Source organism: Oncorhynchus mykiss, chromosome 11 (genome assembly GCF_057628025.1).
Source record: "Oncorhynchus mykiss isolate SJ-2025 chromosome 11, ASM5762802v1, whole genome shotgun sequence".
Classification (NCBI taxonomy): Eukaryota; Metazoa; Chordata; class Actinopteri; order Salmoniformes; family Salmonidae; genus Oncorhynchus; species Oncorhynchus mykiss.
The window spans coordinates 33,453,549-33,480,462 of NC_143032.1; the positions used below are offsets into that span (position 1 = coordinate 33,453,549).

The 26,914-nt window shown below is 42.7% G+C and overlaps 1 protein-coding gene across 11 annotated transcripts in view; it reads right to left on the minus strand.

The window, feature by feature from the left end:
• LOC110535590 (dnaJ homolog subfamily B member 6) overlaps positions 1 to 26,914 on the minus strand; it is a 63,419-nt gene that overhangs the window by 15,643 nt on the left and 20,862 nt on the right. For 3 of the 11 annotated variants that reach the window (XM_021620674.3, XM_090189884.1, XM_090189885.1), the window contains exons 2-8: positions 23,408 to 23,523; positions 13,926 to 14,035; positions 12,771 to 12,836; positions 12,269 to 12,379; positions 3,469 to 3,597; positions 2,996 to 3,152; positions 2,629 to 2,699 (exon numbers count right to left, since the gene is read on the minus strand). In XM_021620674.3, coding sequence (XP_021476349.3) covers positions 2,629 to 2,699; positions 2,996 to 3,152; positions 3,469 to 3,597; positions 12,269 to 12,379; positions 12,771 to 12,836; positions 13,926 to 14,035; positions 23,408 to 23,472 — 709 coding nt within the window. In that variant the 5' untranslated portion in view covers positions 23,473 to 23,523. Of the gene's footprint in view, positions 1 to 2,022; positions 2,700 to 2,980; positions 3,153 to 3,447; positions 3,598 to 12,268; positions 12,380 to 12,770; positions 12,837 to 13,925; positions 14,036 to 23,407; positions 23,524 to 26,914 lie in introns of those variants that run through there. The other 8 variants (XM_021620670.3, XM_021620671.3, XM_021620676.3 and 5 more) reach the window with 5 other exon arrangements.

The following is a 26,914-nucleotide window of genomic DNA, read 5'->3' on the forward strand; positions in this document are numbered from 1 at the left end:
GAATCTCAAATAAAAATATATTTTGATTTGTTTAACACTCTTTTAGTTATTACATGATTCCATGTGCGTTATTTCCTATTTTGGTTGTCTTCACTATTATTCTACAATGTAGAAAATAGTAAAAATAAAAACCCTTGAATGAGTAGGTGTTCTAAAACTTTTGACTGGTAGTGTATAAACACACACACACACACACACACACACACACACACACACACACACACACAGCTTTGCAAAAGTATTCAGAGCACTTGGATTTCTTCACATTTCATTGTTTTACAAAGTGGTGCTAAAATGGATTTAAAATTGACATTGGAAAAACAATTCTAAAATGATTTAAAGATTCATAAAAAAAATTATAACTAAAATATAGTAGTTGCATAAGTATTCAGCTCCCTGAGTCCATACATGTTAGAAACACCTTTGGCAGCAATCATTACAGGTGAGTCTTCTTGGGTAAGTCTCTAAGAGCTTTGCACACCTGGATTGTGTAATAGTTGCCTATTATTCTTTAAAAAAAATGTCAAGCTCTGTCAATTTTGGGGGTCATGGCTAGGAGCAAATTTTCTAGTCTTGCCATAGTTTTGATTTAGATCTGCTTGGAATACTAACTCTGCCACTTAGGAACATTCACTGTCTTCTTGGTAAGCAGCTCCAGTGTAGATTTGGCCTTGTGTTGTAGGTTATTGGTCCTGCTGAAAGGTGAATTCCTCTTCCAATGTGTCTGGTGTAAAGCAGACTGAAGCAGATTTTGCTCTAGGATTTTCCTTGTGCTTATCCCGTTTAATTTTATCCTGAAAAACCCAGTACTTTCCCATGTTAAATCATACCTATACCATGATGCAGCCAACACCATGCTTGAAAATAAGGAGGCAGTTACTCAGTGATGTGTTTGCCCCAAACATGTACTCCTTTGCCACTTTTTTTTCAGTATTACTTTAGTGTCTTGTTGCATACAAAATGCATGTTTTGGAATATTTTGTATATTTGTGTTCTTATTATGACTCTGTCATTTAGGTCCTTATTGTGGAGTCACTACAATGTTGTTGATCCACCCTCAGTTCTCTCCCATCGCAGCCACTGAGCTCTGTAGCTCTTTAAAAATTAAGTTAACAAGTTAACATCCCTGAGCAGTCCCATTCCTGTCCTGCAACTCAGAAGGATGACTATCTTTTTTTAGGTGTCTGAGTGGTTAAATGCATAACGCACAGCATAATTATGATTAACTAGGTCATACTTGAAATAGATATTCAATGTCTGATTCAATATTGTTACCCGTCTACCTGTCCCTGGAACAAACCGGGAACTAGATAGAACCTCCAGGGGACCGTGACACAATGTTCTAAGAATGTCCTTGGGGATGTCCCTGGAACAAACCAGGAACTAGATAAAAACCTGCAGCAGACTGTGACTGTTTAACTTGAAAATTCATGTAAGTGATGCACTTCAAAAGTAAAATATCCTAAATGACATTTGACAGCTGGGTTTTCACGTGCTCAAATGTTGTAAGTTAATGTAAGTTAAAAGCACTGGGTGTGTATTATAACGGCCCATTTTGGTTTGCAGGGCATCACATGTGAAATCTCACGTGAAAATGTGAATCCATATGTGATCCAAATGATTCCACGTGAATATGATTCCATATGTGAAACATGTGGTTTTTGTCTGTAAGGGACCTTACGGTAACTTTTTATGTGATTTGTTAAACCAAATTTGACTCCTGAAAAGAGGCTGAATACTTATGCAACTACTATATTTTATATTGTTCATATATAAAAAAATGTAAGTAATTGTTTCTTCCACTTTGACAGAGTATGTTGTGTATATTGTTGACAAAAAAATTACAATTAAATCCAATCCCATTTTGTAACACAATAAAACAAGTGAAGAAATCCAAAGTGTCTGAAAACCTTTGCAAGGCACTGTATATTTAGTCTCTTGTTTAGGGATTTATGATGAACTGATGGCAATCATGCTGAAAAAACACTTGTATTCAAAAACAAAGACAAAAGCAAAAACAAGTTCACATTAATACTATACACATTTATTAGGTATCTAAAACGGGTCATCTGAAGCTCATGGACATGAAAACGGTGTACAGGTTAGAGAGATGTTCCATTTTCTTTTAACTAGGCAAAGGGTTAAAGCTGAGATCATTTGACAGTTAATAACATTTTTTTTTAAATGCACAAGCGCAAAGCTGTCCAAATGTACATCTCGTTGTGCCCCTGACTTCTAGAACTAAAAGGTAAAGAAGTCCACCCACAGAAAAACTCATAATACAGCAAAATCAGTACAGCAAAAAAAAAGTCATACACATTGGTCCTACTAAGAGAATGGTCCCGAAACAAAAAGGTAAAGCTGGAATAAATACAACCCTATGTGATCGTCCCTCGCTCCAGCGGCTAAACTAAGATGAGAACACATTTCCTCGCTGTGAACTACACGTGAACTAGGAATGTCAACAGGGGAGAGAGAGGAGAGAGAAACCAACCCGCCGTAACATTGCGACCCTGAGCAGCATCGTCACGCTGAGTTAGTTTGGTTTGTTTCCAGGTCAGGTGTGAGTATTTCAAACGTTGTGCAGAGGTTATCACTTGTTATCCAGTCTTAGGTGCTGCTCCTTACCGTTGACGGTTAGAGACTTCAACTGACCGTCCTCCTCCACCTCCACCCTCTCCTGGCCATTCTCCACAATCCTGCAGGAGACAAAGCAGAGTTAGGATAAAAGACGAGAGTTATTTTAATCATACATATCTGTTTTTGGTAATACTTTAAAGGGTTTATAAAGGGTACGTTGTTGTTAAGTGTTACACAATTCTTCAATATTCAAAACTGCCTTGGTGAATTGACTACAGCCAAAGTGAAAAGGACAACAGCCTAGAAAAATCATGTTTGTTTTTATTTTGAGGAAACTATCCCCAGGTCACAGTGTGAAGACAAGAACAAGTCAGTGACACAATTGATTACATGGACTGACTAGCTGTGCTTGTACCGCTTTGTGGTGATTCTTCTGCCGTTGACGAACTTGGTGGAGGTGGATACTGAGCGGATGTTGCCCATCCCCCCTCCTCCTCCTCCGCTACCCCCAAAAGATGAAGAGGAGAACGTGGCAAAGCCCCCTCCACCCATATGCCCCAGCGAAGTGAAACCTAGGAGTGAAACACACACACACACACACACACACACGACTTAATCTGTGCATATGACAAATAAAACTTTGATTTGGCCCACACACTCAAGATCACACCCATAACACAAACACCCCGCCATTTTCCTTTGCTTTGCTTACTCGCAAATGTTGACCTCAAAATGAAGCTTATTATATGACCGAAATAGCACATTTTATAATATGCAGTGAGATTTATGTTATGTAACCATTTCCATGAGGAGGAAGATAAGCTTAACCAGAGTTTTGGGAGACGCATATTTGAAATAGAGTATTACCGTGCTGCAGGGGAGGCCCACCTGAATCAAACACTGGAAAGCCTGCCCCAAAGGGGGGGAAGCCCCCGAAACCGTGGACGAAGGGTCCCCCGGTCCTGCTCCGGCTCACCCCTCGCTGCCTTTGACCCCCGCCGAAGAAGTCATCGTCCACTGGGGATTGGGGACAGACAATGACAACACATTAGTCAAGTTCAAGTTAATTACAAATAGTCAAAAACTGAAATCCATGAGCATACAAAAAGTCATAGGCCCATCTAAATACATATTTATACACCACAAAAATAAAACGCTAAATGCAACAATTTCAAAGATTTCGATGAGTTACAGTTCATAATGAAATCTGTAAATGTAAGTAAATTCATTAGGTCCTAATCTATAGATTTCACATGACAGGGCATAGGCCCACCCACTGTGGAGCTAGGCCCATCCAATCAGAATTTGTTTTCCCCCACAAAATTGCTTTATTACAGACAGAAATACTCCTCAGCACCCAATGTCACTACAATGGGCCTCAGGATCTTGTCACGTTATCTCTGTGCATTCAAATTGCCATCAATAAAAAATGCAATTGTGTTAGTTGTCTGCAGCTTATGCCTGCCCATACACATGGTCTGCAGTTGGAGGTACTGACAAACTCTCTAAAATGACATCGGTAGAGAAATGAACATTAAATTATCTGGAAACAACTCTGGTGGACATTCCTGCAGTCAGCATGCCAATTGCACGCTCCCTCCAAACTTGAGACATCTGTGGCATTGTGTTGTGTGACAAAAGTGCACAATTTAGAGTGGCCTTTTTAAAAGCTGAGAGAAATAAGATTTTTGTGCGTATGGAACATTTCTGGGATCTTTTATTTCAGCTCATGAAACATGGGACCAACACTTTATAAGTAGCTTTTATATTTTTGTTCAGTGTATTAACTGAGTTGGCTTATTCTCTGATGTCTGTGCCCCTAAAAGGTTAAAGTGCATTAACCTATGGACTTTTTGGAAGGAAATGTCTGGGTTTTGGGTACATTTTTCAACCGGGCTTAATCAACCAATGATTTATAGTAACACGCTATTCTCACATCATTTAGCGGTTTGTGCTAGCCTTAACATGTTAAGAGTTTCTTGCACGCGGGTCTCACATGTGCAGTAGTTACATGGGAGATCCTCCCTCCCATAGCGGCAGACGTGAGAGCCGGGAAAAAAAACCTGCCCTTCCAGTTAGATAGAATAATCCCCACCTGCTTCCACTATCCAATCCACCACAATGTCATTTTCATCATTTGTTTTAACAATTGGATTGTATATGCATGAGGACCCTGAGGACTCTTACTCTCCCCCCAGCCTTTAAAGACATATTAAACCCAGATGGAAGCTCTCCATAAAGCCTCTCTCTAACCCTCTCTTCATATCAAATGGAGTGACCCCAACCACAATGTCCCAACCCCCCATCATTGCAGGAGGTCTCTACTGCTAATGGAACTGGGTGTGAATCCCAAATGGATGGATGGATACATACACATACATCCATCCATCCATTTGGGATTCACACCCATATATAATAGTGCCCTACTGTCACCAGAGCCCAAAAGTAGTGCACAGCATAAAGAATAGGTGCAGATGCATTTTTTATTAACAGATTTCAGTCAAGTTTAATATCACACACGTCAACACACATCTCCCTCCCCCCTCCAGTTTGTTATTGATGATGGATGAGGTGTTCAAATTGATGGCTCTAGATTTTTTTTGCAGTAATTAGACCAAGATTGCAAAGCTTTCTCTGATATTGATCACCAATGTTTACATTTCCCAACGGACATAAATCGAGATGGATGGATATAAATACTTAGACATAAATTAAATGATAGCACATACACCACCGTTCGTTCAAATGTTTCGGGTCACACAGAAATGCCCTCGTTTTTGAAAGAAAATGTTTTGTCCATTAAAATAAATATCAAATTGATCAGAAATACAGTGTAGATATTGTTGTAAATGACTATTGTAGCTGGATACGGCTGATTTGTTATGGAACATCTACATAGGCATACAGACGCCCATTATCAGCAACCATCACTCCTGTGTTCCAATGGCACGTTGTGTTAGCTAATCCAAGTTTATCATTTTAAAAAGGCTAATTGATCATTAGAAAACCCTTTTGCAATTATGTTCGCAGAGCTGAAATCTGTTGTTCTGAATAAAATAAGCAATAAAACTGGCCTTCTTTAGACTAGTTGAGTATCTGGAGCATCAGCATTTGTGAGTTCGATTACAGGCTCAGAATGGCTAGAAACAAAGAACTTTATTCTGAAACTCGTCAGTCTATTCTTGTTCTGAGATATTAAGGCTATTCCATGCGAGAAACAGTCTTGAAGGAGTTCCCACATATGCTGAGCACTGGTTGGCAGCTTTTCCTTCACTCTGTGGTCCAACTCATCACAATTGGGTTCAAGTCGGGGGATTGTGGACGCTAGGGCATCTGATGCAGCACTCCATCACTCTCCTTCTTGGTCAAAATAACCCTTACACAGCCTGGAGGTGTGTTGGGTCACTGTCCTGTTAAAGAAACACATGATAGTGGGACAGATTTCCACCAGTCTAATGTCCATTGCTCGTATTTCTTGGCGCAAGGAAGTCTCTTCTTCTTGGTGTCCTTTAGTAATGGTTTCTTTGCAGCAATTCGACCATGGAGGCCTGATTCACACTGTCTCCTCTGAACAGTTGATGTTGAGATGAGTCTGTTACTTGAACTCTGTGAAGCATTTATTTGGGCTGCAATCTAAGGTAGAGTTAGCTCTAATAAAAACGTATCCTCCGTAGCAGAGGCAACTCTGGGTCTTCCTTTCCTGTGGCAGTGCTCATGAGAGCCAGTTTCATCATAGCGCTTGATGGTTTTTGCGACTGCACTTGAAGAAACGTTCAAAGTTCAGCCTACTTTTCTCAGGTAAAATGCTAAATGAACTTTAAGCAAAACATTGGGACATGTAGCTGGCTACATTCTTTGTGATAAACATTAGAAATATGATGGCCACGCATTGTTTTTGCAAAAGACATCTTGCTTTTTCATTGTAAGCTCATTAACGTGTGACTGCCAGGCAAATAGCGTTGCACTCCTGCTGTCAACTGATTGTGTTGCACTAATATATTTTCTGTGAAGGAAAACTATAGTTGCACGTCCCTGATCACTCTATTGAAGCAAAAAAAAAATGATTGACTTTCAATATGAAACGTGACCTCTGTCAATAAATCCACAGTTAGACTCACCTGCTCCCGCTTTCTCCCGCTTTTTTACAAACAAACACGTGACTGGCTCAACTGTTCTGGGGAACTAGCGTGAGCTTCATAATGTAAAATAATGGGACAGGTGAAGTAAGTAATGTTCTGTTTTTCCCCCATAACTTATTGCACAAGTTGACTGCAGGTATGTACTTAAAAAGTACCTACAAATAACAAATTGTATTTAGGACAGAAAGTTAATTGCTTTGCCATATTTTAGTGCCTTGTTGCAAACAGGATGTTTTGGAGAATAAAAATGCTGTACCTTTTTCGCTCGGTCAATTACGTTAATATTGCGGAGTAACTACAGATACATCCTCAGTTCTCCCATCACAGCCATTAAACTAACTGTTTTAAAAGTCACCATTAGCCGAATGGTGAAATACTCTCTGGCAACTGAGTTTGGAAGGATGCCTGTATCGTTGTAGTATCAATACACTGGGTGTATTGATTGAGATGAGGTAATCATTCCAAAATCATGTTCAACACCACTGTTGTACACAGTGAGTCGATGCAACTTATTATGTGACTTGTTAAACCCATTTTTACTCCTGAACTTATTTAGGCTTGCCATAAAAGGGGTTGAATACTTATTGACTCAAGCTATTTCAGCTTTACATTTTTTGTAAACAATTTTTAAAACATAATTCCACTTAGACATTATGGATTATTGTGTGTATTTAATCCATTTTAAATTCAAGCTATAACACAACAAAATGTGGGAAAAGTAAAGGGTGTGAAAACTTTCTGAAGGCACTGTAATAGGGTTCCTTTGTGCATCTCCAACAGAGATGTGACATTTCTGGGTGCATTCTGGCAGGAGTGTAGTCCGATGACTACACAGTAGTTTATGTCTTAGGTTGTAGGATCAGGTATGAACATTTTCATATATCTGTGGTCAATGGTTCTCCTCAATTTCTTCCTTCAGATCTGTTTCCCATTGTTTCCTTGCAGGTTCAGAACCATCAGGTAGAGCTTCAAATCAGCCCTTGATTTAACTTGGCCATCAACTTCTTTGGCATAGCAGCTTCTTCCAGTATTTTTTTCTATGCTAGATGCCTTAGGTTCATCCATATCCCGTTGAAGTGGTTGAATACAATTTCTGAGTTGTAAGAAGGGAAGTAAAAATCAGCCTTGGATAATCCAAATATGTATTGTAATTGATTGAAGGACAGTGGAGATACATCATAGTACGCATGTTAAATATTCAAGATGTTGTCAATGTCATCAATGTGGCATATGAACAGAAATGTTTGTAAAACCATGCGTGCGATCCTTTCTAAGCAAGGTGTGGGATTTATTCATTTGTACTTATACTTGAGAATGTGCGTAAATTGAAGCACAGCTCTGACCGTGCGTACGCACAGCACATTGCGGTAGGAAAGTCAAATTGCTAATGAAATACCATCCACCAAATAGAGAAAGGATTGACATACTGGACCTCACATGTTTGACACAATCAACAGGTTCCTTCAATTATTGATTTCTCTCTCTCTCAGGCCATTGCATACATCCTCCAGCTGCTGTTGGAGTCCAAGAATTGATGTGTTGATCTCTTCTTGTTGTTTCAGGACAGCGTCAGTCAAAACATGCGGCGCAGCTGAAGCGCTCGCCAAAGAGGACACCCTTCGGGTAGGCCTGGGGATGAGGGGTCAGGAAAATCACCCACATCTGTCAAGATTTTATGTTTTGTTACATTCATTTTGTCACACACACATACATATATTATATTTCATTTTCAAGAAAAATTATTTAGATGTGGTCCGTGTCTGAATATGGTTGCGAAAATAAAGTTAGACTTACCATCAGTTGGTGTGTCTGGGAGAGGGTCCTCAGTATCACCCTCACAAATGATGCCAGACACCGAGATCTCTCCAATTATGTTGCCAATGCGCTGGTCCATAGCAGACAGTGAAGAGTCACTCCTCCTGTTGCACTTATATCCCTTTTGTGGATCATCATTATCATTCCTTTTGCATACGTTTTAAAATCAAACCAGTTATTTTTCATTTAATTTACTGTTCTGCACTCAGATAAGGCAGAATTTACCACAGCTCTAGCCTGCTGCCAAGCAACAAAAAATGATCTTATTTGTCAGGCCATTGCTGAAGGCTCCAAAAAGTATGGCTTGTTTTGCTTCCACGTCGGTGATCAAAAGTGAATTTCTGCGTTCGAAAAGTTTTTTTCCCCCACTTTGTCTTCTACATGTTGGCGGACAGAAATGAGTGACATTTCTTGCAGCTTTAAAGGGAAGGTTTGTGACCATAAATGGTCATTTAGGGTGGTTCTTTATGTAAATGAGACTAGGCAAAATACTTACAGGTGTGTGTAAATCAAGCGTACGAGCAACTGATAAATTCCAACTTTTTTTGTACTTGCGAACATTCTAAATTTTAATTTAGAAGCTTTTCTACACAACATTGATAAATGAGGGCCCGGGACTTAAAGGTCCTGTCATTAAGATGTTGGTGGTAAGATGTGGTTATTCCAAATAAGGGTGTCTGGCGATATTGGTTCTTTCCACCTCATGAATGTATGTACATTTTCCCTAATGCAAATGGAATTGAGAATCATTGGATTGTATTTTATTTTTCCTTCAATGCCTTAGACCCGAAGTAGTGAATATACAGTATTTTAGATCAAACGGTATTAAATGTATGGCTTTGATACTCCTCAAGGACACACAAGGATAGTCTGCTGTCCATTGTTTAAGGGAACACAGTTGCGCAGCCCAGTAATACATCATCATATGAGGTAGTCCAAGACCTCCAGTTTTATAGGGTAAGTGTTAACAGTCAACTTGACTCGGTCTTTCCATTCCAAACAAAGTTAGAGAGCAAGCCATTTATTTTTTTTTAAAAGTTGGATGGAATTGAAACTGACAAGGTCTGACATAAATACGTAAAATGTGGTAATACACGACATGACCAAAAGTATGTGGACACCTGCTCGACGAGAATCTCATTCCAAAATTATGGGCATTAATATGGAGTTGGTTCCCCCTTTGCTGCTACAACAACCTGCACTCCTCTGGGAAGGCTTTCCACGAGATGTCGGAGCATTGCTGCAGGGACTTGCATCCCTTCAGCCATAAGAGCATTAGTGAGGTCGGGCACTGACGTTGGGCAATTAGGCGTGGCTAGCAGTCGGCGTTCCAATTCATCCCAAAGGTGTTCGATGCAGGCCAGTCAAGTTCTTCCACACCGAGCTCGACAAACCATTTCTGTATGACCTGTATGACCATTTCTGTATGACCTGTATGGACCTTTTCCCTTTCACCTTTCACCTTGCTCATCATATTGTTGCTTGGATTTCAAAGCAGCAATCTCTGCATAACGGGGGTTTACTGTGTGTTATGTTCAAGCTTCAAAATGCTCAACTGTTGAAGGGTGTCAACATTTCTAAGTCTTGGATTTTCAAAGTATAAATGCCCAGTGTATCTTTCAAACACAGGCTGCGTCCCAAATGGCACCATATTCCCTTTAAAGCACACTACTTTTGACCAGGGCCTATATAGTTTTGGGGCAAAAGTAGTGCACTCTGTAGAGAATAGGGTGCCAGTTTGGACGCAAGCACAGACTGAGTGCAGAGGACAGCTGTTGCTGTTTACTCCCATGATGGCAGTGTCCAGCATCAGACAGCATGTCCTCAATGCTTTCAGTAAGAGGATAGTAGGCTGATGGCACAGAACACCACTACGGTCCTGGCTCAGGTAGGTGTCCCTGTCTACTCGTAAAACTTGAACCCAGAACATCCATGCTCTCCCGTCTGTGCTTGGAAAGGGACTCTAAAAGGATGCAATGGGGGTTTACATTTGAAACTAAAGCCTATGGCTATACAGTACCCAGCCTGTAGCTGTAGTAGAGGTGTGGTTATTGTATGGCTGGCTGTCATTATGCCAGCTGGTGCTGGGTCAGTCTGTCAGCAGCAGCCTGGGATCCTGCTAAGTCTAATAACATACAGGAGGGGTCAACTGACTGCTAACGTCCTGAGTCACACCCAGGCTACTACAAAGTTAGGATAGAGGACACAGTCCTGAGAGTCAGGCTACCCCACAGTTAGGCTAAAATGTATGGGTATGTGTGTATCTAATCAAGGGTCCAGGCTACCTCACCTTCCCCTGAATCATGACATGGGCATTAATATGGAGTTGGTCCCCCCTTTGCTGCTATAATAGCCTCCACTCTTCTGGGAAGGCTTTCCACTAGATGTTGGAACATTGCTGTGGGGACTTGCTTCCATTCAGCCACAAGAGCATTAGTGAGGTCGGGCACTGATGTTGGGCAATAAGGCCTGGCTCGCAGTGTTCCAATTCATCCTAAAGGTGTTCGATCGGGTTGAGGTCAGGGCTCTGTGCAGACAAATCAAGATCTTCCACCCCAATCTCGACAAACCATTTCTGTATGGACCTCGCTTTGTGCATGGGGGCATTGTCATGCTGAAACAGGAAAGGGCCTTCCCCAAACTGTTGCCACAAAGTAGGAAGCACAGAATCGTCTAGAAGGTATGGTGTAGCGTTAAGATCTCCCTTCATTGGAAATAAGGGGCCTAGCAAGACCCATGACAAACAGCCCCAGACCATTATTCCTTTTCCGCCAAACTTTACAGTTGGCACTCTGCATTTGGTCAGGTAGCGTTCTCCTGGCATCCGTCAAACCCAGATCCGTCCGTCGGTCTGCCAGATGGTGAAGCATGATTCATCACTCCAGAGAACGCGTTTCCACTGCTCCATAGTACAATGGCGGCGAGCTTTACGCCACTTAAGCCAATGCTTGGCATTGTGCATGGTGAACTTAAGCTTGTGTTCTGCTGCTTGCCCATGGATGCCCATTTCATGAAGCTCCCGACGAACCGTTCATGTGCTGACATTGCTTCCAGAAGCAGTTTGGAACTCGATAGTGAGTGTTGCAACAGAAGACAAGCGCTAAGAGCTATGCGCTTCAGCCTTCGCCAGTCCCATTCTTTGTGCTTGTGTGGCCAACCACTTTGCAGCTGAGCCGTTGTTGCTCCTAGAAGTTTCCATTTCACAATAATAGCACTTACAGTTGACAGGGGCAGCTCTAGCAGGGCAGAAATTTTAAAAACTGACTGGTTGGAAAGATGGCATCCTATGACGTCACGGAGCTCTTCAGTAAGGTCATTTACTGCCAATGTTTTTCTGTGGAGATTGCATGGCTGCGTACTCAATTTTATAAACTTGGCAGCAAAAGGTGTGGATGAAATAGCCGAATCCACTATACTTTTGTGTATATATATATATATATATATCTCATGTATATAACACTCAGGCAAAGCAGCAAACAGCCCAATCTCTCTTATCCAGCCAGCTAGGCTGACCTAGATGTGTGCACAATTAGTAGCATGTCCACAGGGGTTTAAAACTGCAATTAGTTGTGGGCATCTGACAGCGAAAAGGTCAGGAATGTGCCAGGAATTAAAAAGCAGACCGCTTGAGAAAGCGTTGATAAACTTAATCTCAATGCCTGCTTCAGTTCTTCAAGCCATAGTGAGGTCTCTTGCTCACACTCGCTCACTCTGGCCTCAGTGGAGAGACTTACCGAAGAAATCTGCAAATGGATCTCGTCCCCCGAAGAATTCCCTGAAGACGTCCTCTGGATTACGGAATGTGAACCCACCACCGAAGTGATCTGCGTTGTGATAATGGCCTCCTGGGAGAAAGAGACAGAATCATCAACTACATTTCCAACAAGAGTTATTGAGCGATGGTAAAGCAACATATTCCTGGTCATACAAGCACACACGGCAATCTGAACATAGTTCAATTATTCAAGGGCACTATGACGGTAGCATGACACTTAGTTGACAGCTAATGCCTCGCAGTAATGGCTTAGTTGAAAGTCAGACCCCCCCCCCCCAACAACAAAAAAAGAGAGGTCGGTAATTGAGAAGAAAATACACTTCTCCTTGGCATGTTTGCTTTATGTGGTATTTCAGACATTGTGCCATATCATAAAATACTGTCTTTTTATATTCATTTATAACCTCCATATCTCCTAGATAAGCCTATCAAAACGTCAAGGAGTAATGTTCAATGTTTACCTCCTCCCCCTCCGCTTCCTGTTAGGCCTTCTTTCCCATATTGGTCATACAGGTTCCTCTTGTTTGCTAATGAAAAGGAAAAAAAGGAAAATAAGAAAAAGGAGGATTAAATGCTGGGAAGAGCCATAGTAAGAAATTGGAGGGTGCACAGTGCTGACAAGCCATGGGAGTTAGTGGACAGAGCGTCTGACCATGACAACAAGAGAGACTACTCAAAGGCTTGTACAAGAACCAAAAGAGGAAAGTTGAAGTGTGTGTGCTCCACAGCTCAAACAGCCCTGACATAACAATTTCTGGCCTGGTTTTAGCTGCTGTTGCCGGGTGAACAGTACATAACAGGAACAACTAAATCAAGACATTACAGTTGTCCGTTGTGCTCTCAGGCCTATAACGGTGTCAAAAACGGCACCCTAGTCCCTATGCAGTGCACTACTTTTGACCAGAGCCCTGATCAAAAGTAGTGCACTACATCGTAAATAGCCTCAAGTACATTTCATAATTTTTGGTCCTGAAACAGACAGACAAAAAGGTCCTTTCTGGACAAACAAACAAGACAGTGATGTGTGTTCACTATCTGGCAGCAACACGTGACTGATCATATGTTTGTGTGACAGCTAAGGGCCATACTTGCAAACATTAGAAAAAGTTTAAGTTCAAGGTTAAGCATTAGCCAATTAAAATTGTAGATGTAGTGTCACGTGATAGAACGCTGCAACCTTTCAGTTACTATCAATGCTCTAACCACTAGGCCCAATGCTCTAACCACTAGGCCCAATGCTCTAACCACTAGGCTACCTGCCGCCCCTTTTCAAATCGCTCATCTTCCTATCAAAGATCTTTAAACTTTCGACACAAACTAATGGCATTTCTTAAAATAGGTCACCTCGGACACATGTAATACAATGTGTATAGCAGGAAGACACCACTTAACACCACCTGTGTGTACCTAGCTAGCATACATTTCTAGACACCAGATCATAACAAGACGCAATCACTCATTATTATATTAGCAGTGAGCATTTCTCCATAAAATGTCTTGATATTTTTTATTTTATTTTACAACCGGATGTGGTATTGGTATCCGTGATGCCGGACATGTACGATAGCTTTTGATTTTATTTTAGCATTTAAACTGTCTTATGGGGGGGCTCTTACCGTCTGACAGGACCTCATAGGCTTCTGAAAGCTCTTTGAACTTTCTCTCTGCGTCCTCCTTGTTGTCAGGGTTCTTGTCTGGATGCCACTTGAGTGCTAGCTTTCTGTACCTACAGTATGGCAGAAATACATGTACTCCACATTATAGTGCTGAGCGACTAGTGCCTTTTGAGATCGGTTCAATTTTGGTTCGATTATTTAAAAGTAAATCACGGTTTTCGATTTCGATCATTTGATATGCACTATGCATTATGTGGGTTGAATGCTGTAACAGAGTAAAACTATTAATACATTTCCCAAGATGGTAATGACTGTCCATTACTGCTTATCACTTATTAACCATCAATTATTCACATTATTTTAAAATTCAATATTTCAGTTGTGTATATTACATTTGTTTTATCTGATGACTATGTTTTCATTCCAAATCATCTCATCTCTATAGAGCTGGTGCCTATGCTGTAGAAAATAAGGTATACTTTTATGACTGCTGAATACCAACTATCAAATCAGTTAGATCAGTGTTGGGCAACTGGTGCCAGCTTACAGTTGAGAGTTACAATACACAAGGTGCAATTTACAAATTTGGTTGTGCATCAGCAGTCACTCAATTAGCCCAAAATGTGTATAATTGCAGCAAACTTGCTTTAAAAACAAGGGGGGGAGTAATAGATGTGAAAACACAGCTCATGATGACAAATGTATTTTCAGGTAGAAATACAACAGCTGCTCTCTTTATCACCTCACGATCGCGCACTTTTCTCTCTTCCCGTAGTAGCAGTCGTAAAATAAACACAGACCGGGAAAGTAGATGCGTAATGAATTATGGTCATTGTAGTTAATTACAACGTGTTATGTGCTAAGCTATGTAGAATATTGGACTGTTAGAAACTACAACTCCCTACTACAATGGAATTCAAATAATTTAACCGACGTCGGCCAAAATGAAAAATAACCGAAATTTCAGTTAATCGCTCAGCACTACTATATTACATCATCATCTACACACGGAAAGACTCACATTGGTCACACACCTAAAAAAGCACAAGTAAGAGGTTTGACACCCACCATCTCCAATTTAATTTCTTTCCTGTTAGAAACATTTAAGATAAGCATTCCTGCAACATTATTTTGTAAAACAAATTGATCTCTGAGAAACTAAGCTAATTGATTACTAATTGATTGGGCTATTTTAAATGTATAGGATTCATTTAATCTTCAATAAATATAGTACCCAACATCCAATGAGGTAGACATGAGAAATCCAAATAAATTGTCTAAACCTTCCACGGACACGCCACGCTAACCCCACAAGAATATAGTATCAGTTCTCTATGTCTGACAAGTAGTATGGAGATCCAGCTCGGAGTATTGGTCTTCATCCTATGTAATGAATTCCCAGTGAATTTGGTGGTGGGGGTGGGGTGGGGTGCGGGGGTTTCCTGTTCCGAGAAATTAGTAATTTAAGTTATGTTTATGTCCCATCCTACATTCTGCTATTACTAGGTTGACCATTAGATGGTGTTGTTCTAGATGATTTATTTCCGGTTTCCTCAGTCGATGGACAAGGTATGACAGCAATCCATGCACTGGTTTTGTTGTCCACTGTTTCAAATGCTAAAACTTTTCAGCATGAGGCACAGATCCGCAAGTTAAATTGTATCTATATTAGCATTTTCACACATCATGTCCAAATCATCCTGAAGCATCTAAAAAGGTATTGTGCAACTCAATGACATTACCTATAGATGATTTGGATATGAAGCAAGGAAATGCTAATATAGGTACCATTGACATGCATTGGATTTGTGCCACAAATGCAAAAAAAAAAAGTTAGCATTTGAATCCGTGGCCAGGTAAAAGAAACCAAAGCATGGGTTGCTGTAATACCTTGTAAACTGCTTACAGGGTTGTTCTTCAAAAGTGCCTTCCTCACCATCTTAAATAAGCATGCCCCTTTCAAAAAATGTAGAACTAATAACAGATATAGCCCTTGGTTCACTCCAGACTTGAATGCCCTTGACCAGCACAAAAACATCCTGTGGCGCACTGCACTAGCTTCGAATAGTACCCGCGGTATGCAACTTTTCAGGGAAGTTAGGAACCAATATACACAGGCAGTTAGGAAAGCAAAGGCTAGCGTTTTCAAACAGAAATTTGTATCCTGCAGCACTAACTCCACAAAGTCCATGGAGAATAAGAGCACCTCCTTTCTCTACGGCTGACCACGCTTTCCACCTGGCTACTCCAACCGCAGCCAACAGCTCTGCACCCCCCGCAGCTATATGATATTTTTGGCCTTCCTGTGACATTGGGTGGTGTAGGTGTCCTGGAGGGAAGGTAGTTTGCCCCCGGTGATGCATTGTGCAAACCTCACTACCCTCTGGAGAACCAGAGGGGCGGAGCAGTTGCCGTACCAGGCGGTGATACAGCCCGACAGGATGCTCTCAATTGTGCATCTGTAAAAGTTTGTGTTTTTGGTGACAAGCCAAATTTCTTCAGCCTCCTGAGGTTGAAGAGGCGCTGTTGCGCCTTCTTCATCACACTGTTTGTGTGGGCGGACCATTTCAGTTTGTCCGTGATGTGTACGCCGAGGAACTTAAAACTTTCTACCCTCTCCACTACTGTCCCGTCGATGTGGATAGGGGGGTGCGTTCTCTGCTGTTTCCTGAAGTCCCCGGTCATCTCCTTTGTTTTGTTGACGTTGAGTGTGAGGTTATTTTCCTAACACCACACTCCAAGGACCCTCACCTCCTCCCCGTAGGCCGTCTCGTCGTTGTTGGTAATCAAGCCTACCACTGTAGTGTCGTCTGCAAACTTGATGATTGAGTTGGAGGCGTGCATGGCCACGCAGTCGTGGGTGAACAGGGAGTACAGGAGAGGGCTGAGAACACACCCTTGTGGGGCCCCAGTGTTGAGTATCAGCGGGGTGGAGATGTTGTTACCTACCCTCAACCCCTGGGGGCGGCCCGTCAGCAAGTCCAGGACCCAGTTGCACAGGGCGGGGTTGAGACCTAGGGTCTTGAGCTTGATGACAAGTTTAGAGGGTACTATGGTGTTAAATATTGAGCTGTAGTCGATGAACAGCATTCTCACGTAGGTATTCCTCTTGTCCAGATGGGTTAGGGCAGTGTGCAGTGTGATTGTGTCGTCTGTGGACCTGTTGGGGCGTTATGCAAATTGGAGTGGGTCTAGTGTGTCAGGTAGGGTGGAGGTGATATGGTCCTTGAGTAGTCTCTCAAAGCACTTCATGATGACGGAAGTGAAAGCTACGGGGCGGTAGTCATTTAGCTCAGTTACCTTAGCTTTCTTGGGAACAGGAACAATGGCGGCCCCCTTGAAGCATGTGGGGACAGCAGACTGGGATAAGGATTGATTGAATATGTCCGTAAACACACCAGCCAGCTAGTCTGCCCATGCTCTGAGGACATGGCTGGGGATGCCGTCTGGGCCTGCAGCCTTGCGAGGGTTGACACGTATAAATGTTTTGTTCACGTCGGCTGCAGCGGAGGAGAGCCCGCAGGTTTTGGTAGCGGGCCGTGTCAGTGGCACTGTAGTGTCCTCAAAGCGAGCAAAGAAGTTTAGTCTGTCTGGGAGCAAGACATCCTGGTCCACGATGGGGCTGGTTTTCCTTTTACAGTCCGTGATTGATTGTAGACCCTGCTACATACCTCTCATGTCCGAGCCGTTGAATTGCGACTCTACTTTGTCTCTATACTGACGCTTAGCTTGTTCGATTGCCTTGCGGAGGGAATAGCTACACTGTGTGTATTCGGTCATGTTTCCGGTCACCTTGCCCTGATTAAAAGCAGTGGTTCACGCTTTCAGTTTTGCGCGAATACTGCCATCAATCCACGGTTTCTGGTTTGGGAATGTTTTAATAGACGCTGTGGGTACGACATCACCGATGCACTTGCTAACAAACCCGCTCACCGAATCAGCGTATACATCAATGTTGTTGTTCGCCGCAATGCGGAACATATCCCGGTCCACGTGATCGAAGCAATCTTGAAGAGTGGAATACGATTGGTAGGACCAGCGTTGAACAGACTTGAGCGCGGGAGCTTCCTGTTTTAGTTTCTGTCTATAGGCAGGGAGCAACAAAATGGAGTGTGGTCAGCTTTTCCTAAAGTAGGGCGGGCTGCAGGACCTTATTTGCGTCGCGGCAGTTAGAAAAACAATGATCTAGTATTTTGCCAGCCCTGGTTGCACAATCGATATGCTGATAGAATTTAGGGAGCCTTGTTTTCAGATTAGCCTTAGTTAAAATCCCCAGCTACAATAAATGCAGCATCAGGATATGTGGTTTCCAGTTTACATAGAGTCAAATGAAGTTTGTTCAGGGCCATCGATGTGTTTGCTTGGGGGGGGGGGGGGGGGGGGGTATATGCGGCTGTGATTATAATCGAAGAGAATTCTCTATGCAGATTATTTGGTCGTCATTTGATTGTGAGGAATTCTAGGTCATGTGAACAGAAGGACTTGAGTTCCTGTATGTTGTTATGATCACACCACGTCTCGTTAATCATAAGGCATACACCCCCGCCCTTCTTCTTACCAGAAAGATGCTTGTTTCTGTCAGTGCGATGCGTGAAGAAACCAGCTGGCTGTACCGACTCCGATAGCGTGTCTCTAGTGAGCCATGTTTCTATGAAACATAGAACGTTACAGTCTCTGATGTCTCTCTGGAAGGCTACCCTAGCACGGATTTCGTCTACCTTGTTGTCAAGAGACTGGACATTGGCGAGTAGTATGCTCGGGAGCGGTGCGCAATGTGCCCATCTACAGAGCCTGACCAGAAGACTGCTCCGTCTGCCCCTTCTACGGCATCGTTGTTTTGGGTCGCCGGCTGGGATCTGATCCATTGTCCTGGGTGGTGGGCAAAACAGAGGATCCGCTTCGGGAAAGTCGTATTCCTGGTCGTAATGTTGGTGAGTTGACGTTGCTATTATATCCAATAGTTCCTCCCGACTGTATGTAATAAAACCTAAGATTACCTGGGTTAACAATGTAAGAAATAACACATAAAAAAACAAAATACTGCATAGTTTCCTAGGAATGCGAAGTGAGGCGGCCATCTCTGTTGGCGCCAGAAGTTGTTAATCACTTACCATCTCGAATCCCACCATTCATTCTCCACTATGCAATCCGGTTTCTGAGCTGGTCACCGGTGCACCTCAGCTACGCTCAAGGTCCTAAACGGTATCATAACCACCATCGATAAAAAACAGCACTGTGCAGCCGTCTTCATCGACCTGGCCAAGGCCTTCAACTCTGCCAATCACCTAAATCTTATTGGCAGACTCAACAGCCTTGGTTTCTCTAATGACTGCCTTACCTGGTTCACTAACTACTTCTCAGATTAAATTGACACGCTGAACTCTGAGGGCCTGTTGTCCGGACCTTCAATTCTCGGGATGACTCTTTTGTCTTTATTTATCAATGATGTCGCTCTTGCTGCGGGTGATTCTTTGATCCACCTCTACGCAGACGACACCATTCTGTATACATCTGGCTCTTCTTTGGACACTGTGTTAACAAACCTCCAAACAAGCTTCAATGCCATACAACACTCCTTCTGTGGCCTCCAACTGCTCTTAAAACGCTAGTAAAACTAAATGCATGCTCTTCAACCGATCGCTGCCCGCACCTGCCCTCCCGCCCGCCTAGCATCACTACTCTGGACGGTTCTGACTTAGAATATGTGGACAACTATAAATACCTATGTGTCTGGCTAGACTGTAAACTCTCCTTCCAGACTCACATTAAGCATCTCCAATCCAAAATTAAATCTAGAATCAGCTTCCTATTTCGCAACAAATCCTCCTTCACTTATGCTGCCAAACATACCCTTGTAAAACTGACTATCCTGCCGATCCTTGACTTCGGCGATGCCATTTACAAAATAGCCTTCAACACTCTACTCAGCCAACTGGATGCAGTGTATCACAGTGCCATCCGTTTTGTCACCAAAGCCCCATATACCACCCACCATTTCGACCTGTATGCTCTCGTTGGCTGGTCCACGCTACATATTCGTCACCAAACCCACTGGCTCCAGGTCATCTATAAGTCTTTGCTAGGTAAAGCTCTGCCTTATCTCAGCTCACTGGTCACCATAGCAACACCAACCCGTAGCACACGCTCCAGCAGGTATATTTCACTAGTCATCCCCAAAGACAAAACCTCCTTTGGCTGCCTTTCCTTACAGTTCTCTGCTGCCAATGACTGGAACAAATTGCAAAAATCACTGAAGTTGGAGACTTCAGGGAGGCAGTGTAAACCCCATGGCTCTGCAGTCCAGGACAGCACAGCACAGAGGTTTGTGCTGAATCAGCAATTCTCTCTGACTAAACCCTTCCTGCAGGAGACAGCGTCTCTGTCCCATTTATAGTATATACCTTTTGATCTGAGCCCAATAGACACACAGCCACACAGAGGAACAGAGGATGGGCCAGACTCAGAGGTCATCTCTAGGGCTGGATTCATGGGTTGCATGTTTCGTCACAATATTGTTTTTAACGTTCGTTTTGAACTTGAACTGAGCGTTCTACTCAATGCATTGTCAATGAGCGCTGACTAAGATTTCAAAAGAGCATTAGAGTGGATTGGAAATACTATGACATTCAAAAGGATAATTAGTAGGAAAACCTTTTGTCATTTCGATGTTGCCAGATTGACTTTAGATGCAGTGTAACGTTAGCTATAATTGAAGGGAGGCCACCGGATTTTAGCTAGCTAACGTTAGCATTGCTATTTTTGATGATATTGCCATCTCTCTAAAATACATTTGACAACATGATAAGGCTGGCAACGTTGTTTTCTATTAGATCTTTGACTACTTTAGCAACATCATCGCATGTCCAGGCACTAAGGTTAATTTAGACAAAACAGTCTACACACAATACTCTATAATAAATACCTTCTTTACATAAGTATTTTGACCCTTTGCTATGAAAGTTGAAATTGAACATCCCATTTCCAAGTCCATAAAATTTCCATTGATCATCCATGAGATGTTTCTACAACTTGATTGGAGTCTACCTGTGGTAAATTTAATTGATTGAACATGATTTGGAAAAAGGCACATACCTGTCTATATAAGGTCCCAAAGTTCTGCATGTCAGAGCAAAAACCAAGCCATGAGGTTGAAGGAATTGTCCGTAGAGCCCCGAGGTAGGATTGTGTCGAGGCACAGATCTGGGGAAGGGTACTGCAGCATTGAAGGTCCCCCAAGAACACAGTGGTCTCCATTATTCTTAAATGGAAGAAGTTTGGAACCATCAAGACTCTTCCTAGAGCTGGCCGCCAGGCCAAACTGAGCAATCGGGGGAGAAGGGCCTTAGTCAGGGAGGTGACCAAGAAGCCGATGGTCACTCTGACAGAGCTCCTCTGTGGAGATGGGAGAAACTTACAGAAGGACAACCATCTATGCAGCACTCCACCAATCAGGCCTTTATGGTAGTGGCCAGACAGAAACCACTCCTCAGTAAAAAGGCTCATGACACCCCACTTGGTGTTTGCCAAAACGCACCTAAAGACTCTCAGAAACAGGATTCTCTGGTCTGATGAAAGCAAGAATGAACTCTTCGGCCTGAACACCAAGCATCAAGTCTGGAAAAAACCTGGCACCATCGCTATGGTGTAGCATGGTGGTGGCAGCATCATGCTGTGGGGATGTCAGCAGTAGTGACTGGGAGACTAGTCAGGATCGAGGGAAAGGACAGAGAGATCCTTGATGAAAACCTGCTCCAGAGTGCTCATGACCTCAGACTTGAGCAAAGGTTCACCTTCCAACAGGACAACAACCCTAAGCACACAGCCAAGACAATGCAGGAGTGGATATGGGACAAGTCTCAATGTCCTTGAGTGGCCCATCCAGAGCCTGGAGTTGAACCCCATCGAACATCTCTGGAGAGACCTGAAAATAGCTGTTCAGCGACACGCCTCATCCAAGCTGACAGAGCTTGAGAGGATCTGCAGAGAATAATGTGAGAAACTCCCCAAATACAGGTGTGCCAAACTTGTAGCGTCATACCCAAGAAGACTCGAGGCTGTAATCGCTGCCAAAGGTGCTTCAACAAAGTACTGAGTAAAGGGTCTGAATACATATAGTTATTTTATACATTTGTAACAATTAAAAAACAAAAAATGTTTTTGCTTAATCATCATGGGGTATTGAGTGTAGATCGATTGATGAGGGCAAACAATTGTTTAATCCATTTTAGAATGGAATGGATTGTAACGTAACAAAATGTGGGAAAAAGTCAAGGGGTCTGAATACTTTCAAATGCACCATCTACAAATCCTTCAGTGCTTTTCCTGTACATGTAAGATTTCTCAGAAGAGCTACTGTTTGCAAGCTACTTCAGTTGATTGTGTGAGTAACTATCACAGAGGTGCCAACTGTGGTTTTCATTGATCTTATCCAATGGTGGTGTATGCGATCAATAATAATTGAGTTCATAAAAAAAGGTAATTTGCAGCTCTTTTAAGTAACTTACTGTGATTGTTTTCAATGAAAATGGTCCAAAAAAAGTCTGGGAGTGGTCTGATTGGGTAGGGGGAAACTGAAAACTAGCTGAAATTGGTTTGGAACTCTCATATTGGTCTATTGATTTCACTAGGCAGGCCAAAACGCCATCCCACAAAAACAGGTTGGAATTTCCAGCGGTCTTTTCAAACAGCTCTGACACTAAAAGTGCATTTTCACAATTTCACAGTGTTATTCCAAGCTCAGTGTGTAAATACATATAAAATACAGAAAAAAAATCCAGTTTTTGACAGCACTGGAGTTAGAAGTGGGCAGCCCAGTGGTAAGAGTATCAACTGAATCAGAGAGATGTTGTTAAACAATTGACCTAACCTTTTGACCTTTGTCTGGGGTGGTATCTATCAAGTCAAAAGGTCAAATGTAGGACAGTCAGCACTAACAATGAAAGTAAAAACACTGAATTAGTACGACTTCTGATTGTGTTTAAGTTACCACTACTCAATTCATTTAGTGACTAAGACGGTTGTTTTACCTTGTCGTCAACACTAAAACTGGAAGAAAAAAAACTGTAGTATAGGGGAAAAAACGTTCTTCACAATTGAGTTAGTTTTATGTTCAGCCAAACCCTAAAAACCGAGCATACCTGAGATTCCACAAGCCTAGCAGCACTAATGGGCAGATCATACTCTCACAATCATGTTGTTTTAAAAGTGTGTGTGTGTGTGTCAGTCATTCACAACATATTATTGGCAAAACAACAATACGCACAAGACTCATCAGTTCTCTAATGACAATAGGGAACATTGATCAGAGGGTGTGTGTGTGTGTGTGTGTGTGTCCGCAAGCTTACAAGAAGAGTGAGCAGAGTGGAAACTTTCGAAAGCCTTGCAGTTAGCACTCTATCGGTTTCTACCCCGTTTCTATAATTAGTCTACTACATCCTTCGGAGTGTCACACGTTATTAACGTCAACATGCCGGGGTACTCACGCTTTTTTAATGTCCTCCGCCGACGAGTTTCTCTGGACCCCTAAGATCTGGTAATATTCTGTCATGGCTGTTTCTCTCTGTGGCTCCTTCTAGGTCAGCAGTCTTTAGCCGTCGCTCTGCAGAGGGAGCAAAGCATGGTCTAAAAACAATGTGGAGGAACTCAAGGAGGAGGAAAGCACAGCAAAGTGGGCCCATGACAGATGCAGCCATGTGCGACAGCTAAGAAACCTCCCCTCTGGCCCAAAAGGGCTAGAAGACGGGGGAGGGACAGGGTATTTCACAGTGTGGCAAAGCTAAACAAAGTAATCAACTGCCCTGAAAATAGAGCCCTCTTAAGGGAGAGAAAGCGATGAGCGGCGGACAGGACATAAGCTAACATTAGCTCTAATATTACCATGAAGATGAGGTATAGTGGATAACCTGCTAAAAGTAAGGTTGAACGTTTAAAATTGCTTAGGGAAGGACAAATTAAGAACTGAAGCCACAGCCATAACACCCAAGTAACCCCTTTTCATAAGTATGACTTTATATCATAAGCAGCCTGGAGCAACTGGCAAAACATGTCCAGAATCAAATATACTTCCATCCGATACAAGTCTTCCGTTTCATCCCTGGTTAATACGGCCCGGTGAGAGGCAACTTTGAAAAGAGAATAAAACTCCAGAGTAAGCCGTTGTCTTCCCCTATCAATTTTCAGTGTCAACATCACTCCACCACCACACCATCAACCCCCACTCTCACCCCAGCAACACTATGCAATCTTTATTACTTAACAGCCCAATTACAACCCAATTAACATAAACTCGGCAAAAAAAAGACACGTCCCTTTTTCAGGACCCTATCTTTCAAAGATAATTTGTAAAAATCCAAATAACTTCACAGGTCTTCATTATAAAGGATTAAAACACTGATTCCCATACTTGTTAAATTAACCATAACCAATTAATGAACATGCACCTGTGGAATGGTCGTTAAGACACTAACAGCTTACAGACGGTAGGCAATTAAAGGTCACAGTTATGAAAACCTAGGACACTAAAGAGGCCGTTCTACTGACTCTGAAAAACACCAAAAGAAAGATGCCCAGGGTCCCTGCTCATCTGCATGAACGTGCCTTAGACATGCTGCAAGGAGGCATGAGGACTGCAGATGTGGCCAGGGCAATGCATTGCAATGTCTGTACTGTGAGACGCCTAAAACAGCGCTACAGGACAGACAGCTGATCGTCCTCGCAGTGGCAGACCATGTGTAACAACACCTGCACAGGATCGGTACATCCGAACATCACACCTGCGGGACAGGTACAGGATGGGAACAACAACTGCCCGAGTTACACCAGGAACGCACAATCCCTCCATCAGTGCTCAGACTGTCCAATAGGCTGAGAGAGGCTGGACTGAGGGCTTGTAGGCTTGTTTTAAGGCAGGTTCTCACCAGACATCACCGGCAACAACGTCGCCAATGGGCACAAACCCACCGTCGCTGGACCAGACAGGACTTGCAAAAAGTGCTCTTCACTGACGAGTCGCGTTTTTGTCTCACCAGGGGTGATGGTCGGATTTGAGTTTATCGTCAAAGTAATGAGCGTTACACCGAGGCCTGTACTCTGGAGCGGGATCGATTTGGAGGTGGAGGGTCCGTCATGGTCTGGGGTGGTGTGTCACAGCATCATCGGACTGAGCTTGTTGTTATTGCAGGCAATCTCAACGCTGTGCGTTACAGGGAAGACATCCTCCTCCCTCATGTGGTACCCTTCCTGCAGGCTCATCCTGACATGACCCTTCCAGCATGACAATGCCACCAGCCATGCTGCTCGTTCTGTGCATGATTTCCTGCAAGAGAGGAATGTCAGTGTTCTGCCATGGCCAGCGAAGAGCCCGGATCTCAATTCCATTGAGCACGTCTGGGACCTGTTGGATCGGAGGGTGAGGGCTAGGGCCATTCCCCCAAGAAATGTCCGGGAAATTGCAGGTGCCTTGGTGGAAAAGTGGGGTAACATCTCACAGCAACAACTGGAAAATCTGGTGCAGTCCATGAGGAGGAGATGCACTGCAGTATTTAATGAGGCTGGGGGCCACACCAGATACTGGCTGTTACTTTTGATTTTGACCCTCCCCTTTGTTCAGGGACACATTATTCAGTTTCTGTTAGTAACATGTCAGTTTTTGTATCAGTTGTTGAATCTTGTTATGTTCATACAAATATTTACACGTAAGTTTGCTGGAAATAAACTTGTTTATCTATTACATCTACTATGAAAATTAATTAAATCCTTTTTATAACAGGTTGATTCCACAGAAAACTGTGTGTGTGTGTACATTTGTGTGTGTCCGCATTCCAAGCATGTGAGACTATAGAATCAGATGTGGAGTAGAAGTGATTTTAAATGAAGTGGAACAAATATACAGAAATAGTTGATTAATTAAAATGCCGACCACATGGAGGTTTTGCCTGACCTGGACCTGGCAGCTCACACCACAGAGGAGATGGTATTCTCAGCATCTTCTGCGAATTTCACCAACCTGGCAACCTCAGAAAGGAGTAGTAGATGGAATCTCACTCGCATAACAGCACAGATAAGAGATCTTCTAGCGTGTAGAGACTAGAGCATACATAATGTATTCCTAGCACGTACAGTACTAATCAAAAGTTTGGACACACCTATTTATTCAAGGGTTTTTCTTTATTTTTACTGTTTTCTACATTGTAGAATAATAGTGAAGACATCAAAACTATGAAATAACACATATGGAGTCACGTAGTAACCAAAAAAGTGTTAAACAAATCAAAATATAATTTATATTCTTCAAAGTAGCCACCCTTTTCCTTGATGACAGCTTTGCACACTCTTGGCATTCTCTCAACCAGCTTCACCTGGAATGCTTTTCCAACAATCTTGAAGGAGGTCCCACATATGATGAGCACTTGTTGGCTGCTTTTTCTTCACTCTGCGGTCCAACTCATCCCAAACCATCTAAATTAGTTTGAAGTTGGGTGATTGTGGAGGCCAGGTCATCTGATGCAGCACTCCGTCACTCTCCTTCTTGGTCAAATAGCCCTTACACAGCCTGGAGGTGTGTTGGGACTATCATTTGTTTTTCAACAGGACAATGACCCACTAAGTGCAAACCACAGTATTCTGAAGCGATTTGCCATCCCAACGGCAAATCGCTTCAGAATACTGTGGTAGAGTCCAAATCTCAAATTTGGACTCGGACCAAAGAACAGATTTCCATCGATCTAATGTCCATTGCTCATGTTTATTGGCCCAAGCAAGTCTCTTCTTCTTATTGGTGTCCTTTAGTGATTTCGTTGCAGCAATTCAACCATGAAGGCCTGGTTCCCTCCTCTGAACAGTTGATGTTGTGATGTGTCTTGAACTCTGTGAAGCATTTATTTGGGCTGAATTTCTGAGGTGCAGTTAACTCTAATGAACAGATCCTCTGCAGCAGAGGTAACTCTTGGTCTTCCTTTCTTGTGGTGGTCCTCATGAGAGCCAGTTTCATC